This window comes from Athene noctua, chromosome 25 (assembly GCF_965140245.1).
Source record: "Athene noctua chromosome 25, bAthNoc1.hap1.1, whole genome shotgun sequence".
In the NCBI taxonomy this organism is placed as follows: Eukaryota; Metazoa; Chordata; class Aves; order Strigiformes; family Strigidae; genus Athene; species Athene noctua.
In genome coordinates this window covers 7,964,827-7,972,215 of record NC_134061.1, presented here as the reverse complement: position 1 = coordinate 7,972,215, position 7,389 = coordinate 7,964,827, and the positions used below count along the sequence as shown (strand labels likewise).

Below are 7,389 nucleotides of genomic sequence, written 5' to 3'. Positions count from 1 at the left end.
TCGTTTGTTTTCTTCTGGAGACAGACTCCTCTGTTCTTTGAACCACTCCTCAGCAAATCCAGGAGCTAATAATCATGTTCACATTATCAGGGAACAAATTTGTCTCTGAAATACTGGATACTAGGAGTACTATACCCTACTTAGATTTAGAACTTTATTTTTAGTAAGGCAGACTTGTGAAAGATGAATTTAACTAAGAATCTGCCACCAAGGGCAAGGAGTATTGGAAGGTTCAGTTAAACCTTGATAGTGGAAATATTTATAGAGGCTACGTTGAATCAAGTGATGCTCCGTTTGAGAGCTCCCCTTGGGTGTGCCTATGCTTACATCGTATATCAGGGTCACCTACCATAAAGCTCCTTCAACTGTTCACTCCCATCCACATGTCCCATTTTATTTTAACCGTCTCTTTAGGCTCTGAAGATTAGACACAGAAGGAGAAGAAGGAAGGATCACTGCTTCATACTCCAGAGTTTCTTCTACAGCGTGGATTCATTTGCCTTCACATGCTTAGCACCGAATTTGAGTATTGCTCAGAAAGGTGATGTAGACGTCATCTTAGAAACCAGTGAGGAGGAGGAGCAGGCAATTCAGAATGGAGATATTACTGAGCCTTGGTGAATCCTATTCTTTGGAAGAACACCCAGTAAAAGGAAACACTGACTTGATTTCAGGAACAAGGTTTTGGAGGCTCTCACTATTTGTTTTTGTGCACTTCCCTCAAAACATTGTTATCTGTTTAAATCCAAACCACAGCACTATACCAGTTACTAGGAAGAAAATTAACATTATTGCAGCTAGAACCAGGACACTCATCTGCTCAATTCATTAATCCATAGCTTGAGGAACACACAGTTTCAGGAGGCCTTAAGGGACAGCATCAGAGGACGGTAATTTCTAAACACCCAGAAATCTGAGGTGGGGATGAATGTGGATGCAATGGAGAATGTGAAAGAAAACAATAACATTTCTGTCTCTCCTTAGACATCCATCCATTCACTGACATACCTATTCCTACACATCCATCCATCCATGCATTCATCCCTTCATCAATCCATCCACAAACAATTGTCAATCATCTTGTAAATTATTGATTTTCAGTTCTTTCAGTTCTTTCTCCTCCCTTTTTCATCCCACAAGCTTTCTTGATTTTCTTTTCTCCCTGTTGAATGATTTAGGACAGTGGTGGCTAGTGCACAAGTCACTCTCTTACTGGATAGTCCAAGTTCCCGTGAAGAACTAAGAGAGGGGCTTTATGAAAACAACATCACTGTGTCATTTAAGGAGCCACTTGTACAGGCAGAACAGGTTCTTTATTCAATGGAATGAAATCAGAGAGTATGGAAAGGTATGGGACAGCGGGAAAAATATGTCACCAGCTACCAGTGAATAAATGCCTGACCTTCCATTCTCATGAGCCCCAGTGGTATGTGACAGATCTCTCTCTGATGTGTACATGGTTCAGTTTGAGCCTCAGCAGATAAAGCATCATCTACCTCTATAACCCAGCGAGTGAAGGTGGGAAAAATGCTATCAAAGAAACCTTCAAATGTAGAAAAACTAGGCTAATGAGGAAAGGGGTAAGCAGGGGTGGGCTTTTTATTTGAGTGAGGTAGCTAGTGGTAAAGGGGAAGAATGTGGGAGGGGAGATGGATATCAGGTGAAACAACTCAGGGGTTGTTCAGTACACCTGCCAAACAACCCTGGTCCCAATCAGTGGGGTTTGGAACAGGGGAAGAAACCTGTTGCTGTCATAATCATACCTGTGTCTGACACCTTCATGGTTGAGAGACCTGGTGTCTTTTCCTTAAATTTGGTGAGGGAACACCCAGGGCACAGGAAAGGCATTCTGACTTCCGAGGGAACAACTCTCTTTGGCTGGCACCTTGTGCTACCTGCGATGCTCTGGACTACAACGTGAACAGGGCTAGTAGATATGGCTTAGGGGCTCCACAAGATTCAGGTTCTCTACAGTAGGTGCTGCAAGCCAAGCTGAACATACCAGAGCATCTCACGGAATTGTCCTTCTGAGTTTCAAAAATGTCTGAAATAGAAGTGGTTTAGGCTCTCAGAGTCATTGTCATGGTCTGGGTGATAGAACACAGGATGTACCATAGACCTTCAGGAGCAGCAGCTGGAGGCGAGGTGGAATAGCCTGGGACATGTGAAAAAAGCCTAAATTCCCAGGAAACATTATTGCCCCAATATACTTTCTGAACAATAAAGAGAAGTAAGCATGCTCAAGGCATTTTTAATCTGAAAGATCGTCTGCTTGGCATGTAGGGGTTCATGTCATAGAATTGACAACAGGATGTCAGGAATGTCTGTATCTCCCCCTTTCGGTATCCCCGTGATGCCAAAGACAGCTTAGACCTCTTGTCTAGAACTGGCAAAATTAATTCTGCTCTCCCTTCTGTTCAGCAGCTTTCAGTGGACTCTTGTCCCTTGGATTTACTAATCATGCTTTCTGTCATTCACAGCAGCTAAGGGAAATAACACAGAATCTCTTTCTTTTGTTTGGCATTCTGTACATTAAAGAACACAGTATCCTGCTGGTGTCAGGTCCCTACCAGTCCTAACACATTGCATCGAGCCTCCTCATGCTCACCCTGAGGAGTTCCATCTGGTCCCAAGAAGGCTGCACACACAAGCAAGTCTGAACATGCTTTTATTGTGGCCAGAAAGCAAAGCAGGAGGTAGCACTGTTGTGCAGCTGTGGGAGGAGGGGCAATGTGAAACTGTGTGTACTTGGGATCTGTGTTTCTACCTTGCCATGGAGACATTCCTGAGAGCAGAAGCCTGTGCATATGCCATGAGAGCATCCCGGACTTCATTTCAGCTGCCCCTGGACGCCTCTGAGCATCAGCAGATGTTTGATGTGTTGTGGAAATGGGGCGCTGAGCATTTTAGTCAGAGGAGGGAGAGTCAGGTAGGTCTTGGAGCGCAAACTTTCTCAGCTCTTTACGTATCCAGGGCCCAAAATAGAGGACTCTGGTAAATACTTTAGGGAAGATGCAGTATTTGCGTCCATAAGAAACAATGCCGTGAGCCTTGCCATTGCAGACTAATGGGCCTCCAGAATCACCCTGTGAGGTAAAAGGAGTGGCAGGGGTCAGACATGTCAGAGCACAGCTCCCCCTGCCCTGAGGGAGAAACTGCCCTTCTGCCTCCCTCTGTGTGAAGAACCTCCTCTTTCAGCCATCTCCCTCAAGGCCCAGCTCCGTAGGGCTTGTAGCTGCCTTACTACTCCTCTAAGCCAACCTGTGAAGCAATTCAGACCTGGAGGCCATCTGAGATTGAAAAACTGCCTTCACACCCCAGAAAAGAAGAATCTAGTCCCACTTTAGACACGTGGGAATATCTGAGCCATCCCACTGTGTCGGGAGTAAGTGACAAAGGGTTTGCACGAGATCTGCAGCCTGCGGGAGCAGTGGCTAGGATGGATGGAATATTGCCAGCTGTGTGAAAAGGAACATGATGCTGACAGCTGGGGCAACCGCATGCTGGTTCAGTCAGCGTGTCAGCTTCAGACCTTCTGTGAGGGTCCTCAGCACACCATCCTGAAGCATCTACTGCACTGTAGTCCCCCGCATCCCCCACCTGAAAACCCACCTGACTGTCTCGTCCCAACCTCATCCCAAGCTTGGAGCCCAAATTAACACTTACCCGCCAAGTTGATTTTTTGCCATCGTCATCACCAACACAGAGCATAGACTGATGGACGTAGCTGCTTTCAAAATATTTCTCGCACACATCATTACTCTGTACCATCAGGTTCACCTCCATCAGCACACGAGTTTTATTCTGTGTCCATAATGTCCTGCCCCAGCCAGCCACTTCACATGTAGTTCCTGGTCCCACACGCTCATTGTCACTGGGCAAAAGGATATAATTCACTTCCTTAGTGAGCTTGGCCTTTGGCTTCAGCTGCAAAGTAGAGAGAACACAGGGTTAGAGCAGGGAAAGGAATGGGAGGTAGGGAAGTGAGCAGGGGGAGATCTCTCAGACAGCAAGGATGTGTGGGGGTATACCTTCAGCAGCATGATGTCATTTGCATCGGTATCTTCTGAATAGTTGGGATGGATGACCCAGTGGTCAACATGGAATTTCTGCTGGCTCAGTTCCTCCTTACTTACGTTGTGAGCTCCCAGGGTCACGGTGATATTCACTTTCCTGCCAGGAAACACCAATATATTCCAGCGACGCTGACCACAGAGACACAGCCCCCATGGCAGGTGGTTAGAGGGAGGTGGTGGTGGGATGTGCCCCCCCCGAAATTAGTTCTCCGCAAGTTGCCCTCTGTAGCCTGGGTTCCTTCCACATTCAGCTGAGGGTCCCTTACCCCATGCTGACATAGGACTGAGGTGTCCCATTCTGAAGACAAAAGGGGAGGAGGGAATGAGAGACACCAGCCTCTCTTCTCCAAGAGCAGCTCTGACCCATGGGAGGAACCACGGATCAGGAGACCTCTGCGAGGAGTCCTGTTCCCAGGGGCTCACGGCCCCTGGCCAACAATTCCTGCAACTCACGGGGCACGGCTCAGCTCACAGAGAGCCCTGCTGTGCCCGAGGAGACAGAGTATTCTGTCAGCACAGACCAGGACTGCGGCTCCTCGCGACCGTGTGAGACTCAAAACAATCACATGTACCAGTTAGACAGGGCCTTACGTTTTTCCAGCCACACAGTGAGCTGCTGAGAGCACTGCATCTGGGCGAATCAGGAACCCTCCACACCGATACTTGCCTGACCCACTTCTAATTGATAAATAAGCCATGTAGGGCCTGGAGTGGGGCTTAGCTTCCCATCCGCCAATGATCCTTCCTGGAGGAGAGATGAGAAGTGTTAATATCACCCATGCCACTATTTCCCATCAGATTCGGAGCTGCATGAGGAGAGAGGGTCATCCTCCGGCATCATAGGCAGTGATGCCAATAACTCTCCTTCCCTGGGCTGTCCAAAGCATTGCTTGTGCACAGTGGAGAGAAAAGTGCACAACGCTTCCTGGGGATGGCTGACCACACCTGACCCTGGATGTGTAAATGCTGTCAAAGGGCACCACACTGGTACCTTTAATGCGTCACTGGTTTCAGGCAGTCTGAGCTGAGAGATATGAGTAGAGCGGAGAGTAGAGATATGAGAGAAGGCAAGGATTGCCTACTCAGTGCCCATTTCTGCCCTTGCATGTCCTTGCCTAAATCCCATCTCTCTGTACTCACCAGCCCCAGCCCATGGGAGAAGGAGAAAAGCACTTGCGAGCAGAAGGAGAAGCAGCATCTTCCACCAGTGCCCCGAAGAGCCAAGACAGTTGTTATGGCTGGGCAGGAGACAGGTGCAGAATGACAATCCCTATATATGACGTTTTGGGCTGAAACAGGAAACCTCAGCAGCTTGTGTCATCTGCTGCTTCTATTCCTGGAAACCCCAGATCGCGGTTTGGTGAGAGGCTCATGTCACATTCTCTGGTTTTTGTCATGATCTCCTCCAAAAGCTGGATAGCCCTAGGCTTGTACAGAGTACGCAGAGTGCTCAGCACCCAGGCAGCAGTGAGAGGAGTGGGATATCTCCTGTTGAGTGCGTATCTCATTGGAGACCCTTGGCAAGAGCCTCCTTGGATCCTAGATGTAGGTTGTTTTGGTTTGTGAGAGCTGAACAGGGTCAGGCAGAGGTCCTGGTTCTTATCAGAGGGGCTGATGCCATCAGAGGTGCCCCTGGGATATCAGAAGTCACCTGTCAGAGTAGCTAAGGCACACGACCTACTGGAGACTCACAGCCTCACACTAGTGTGCGAGATGATCAGACAAGTCCATGGTGATGAGGGAAGTCTGAGGTCAATCTGGGAAGTCAGTCCATGTGCTCAGGTCCAGATCAGCAGGTTACATGGCCGGGCACAGGCACGGCTGGGACACAGCTGGAGCTGGAGCTCAGGTGGGGACAGAGTCAGAGTCTGCTCTTCAAAGCAGATCCCGTGTGAAGGGGAGCAGCCCTGGCTGAGGCCTCTCTGATGTCCCCCCTGGGGACACTGGCCCCAGTGTTACCAGGGAGAAGGGACACAGCCCTCAGTTGCCCTGGCTCTAAGTTCACAGGAATCACACAATCATCTAGGTAGCAAAAGACCTTAAAGATCATCCAGTCCAAACATTTACCTAACATTGACAGTTCCCCACTACACCAGAGGCCTCAGCACTGAGTCAGCCCGACTCTTCAACCCCTCCAGGGATGGGGACTCCACCATTGCCCTGAGCAGCCCATTCCAACGCCCAACAGCCCCTTCTGCAAAGAAATACTTCCTAATATGTAGTCTAAACCTTGCCTGGTGCAATTTGAGGCCTTTACCTCTTGTCCTATCATTTATTACTTGGTTAAAGAAACTCATCCCCCCTCTCTGCCCCCTCCTTACAGGGAGTTGCAGAGGGTGATGAGATCTCCCCTCAGCCTCCCTTCTCCAGACTAAACCCCCCCCAGTTCCCTCAGCCGCTCCCCAGCAGACCTGTGCTCCAGACCCTGCACCAGCTCCGTTGCCCTTCTCTGGCCATGCTCGAGTCATTCAATGGCCTTTTTGGGGTGAGGGGCCCAAAACTGAACCCACTCAGCGAGGGCCGGCCTCACCAGTGCCGAGCACAGGGCTCAGATCCCTTCCCTGTCCCTGCTGGCCACGCCAGTGCTGACACAAGCCAGGATGCCATTGGCCTTCTTGGCCCCCTGGGCACACTGCTGGCTCCTGTTCAGCCGCTGTCAATCACCCCCCAGGTCCCTCTCTGACTGGCAGCTCTCCAGCCACTCCTCCCCAAGCCTGTAGCCCTGCTGGGGGTTGTTGTGGCCCAAGGGCAGCCCCCGGCATTTGCCCTCAGTGAAACTCCCCCAGCTGGGCTCAGCCCATGGCTCCAGCCTGTCCAGGTCTCTCTGCAGCCTCCCTGCCCTCGAGCAGATCAACACTCCCACCCAACTGGGTGTCATCTGCAAACTGACTGAGGGGGCACTCGATCCCCTCGTCCAGATCATCAACAAAGATGTTAAACAGGAGTGGCCCCAAAACCCAGCCCTGGGGGACACCACTCGTGACCGGCTGCCAACAAGATTTAACTCCGTTCACCACAACTCTGGGCCCGGCCATCCAGACAGTTTTTTTCCCAGCAAAGCGTGTGCCCATCCAAGCCTTGAGCAGCCAGTTTTGCCAGGAGAATGCTGTGGGAAACGGTGTCAAAGGCCTCACTGAAGTCAAGGTAGACAACATCCACAGCCTTTCCCTCATCCAGTAGTCAGGTCATTTTGTCATAGAAGGAGATCAGGTTTGTCAGGCAGGACCTGCCTTTCCTAACCCCATGCTGACTGGGCCTGATCCCCTGGCTGTCCATTACATGACTTTTAATGGCACCCGAGATGACCTGCTCC

General features: G+C 50.0%; 1 protein-coding gene across 1 annotated transcript in view; it reads right to left on the bottom strand.

The window, feature by feature from the left end:
• Nucleotides 1-2,906: 2,906 nt before the first annotated feature.
• Nucleotides 2,907-7,389, bottom strand: part of LOC141970539 (von Willebrand factor A domain-containing protein 5A-like) — a 120,448-nt gene continuing 115,965 nt past the window's right edge. The window contains 4 exon segments of the mRNA XM_074927173.1: nt 2,907-3,086; nt 3,667-3,927; nt 4,032-4,173; nt 4,668-4,821. Coding sequence (XP_074783274.1) covers nt 2,907-3,086; nt 3,667-3,927; nt 4,032-4,173; nt 4,668-4,821 — 737 coding nt within the window.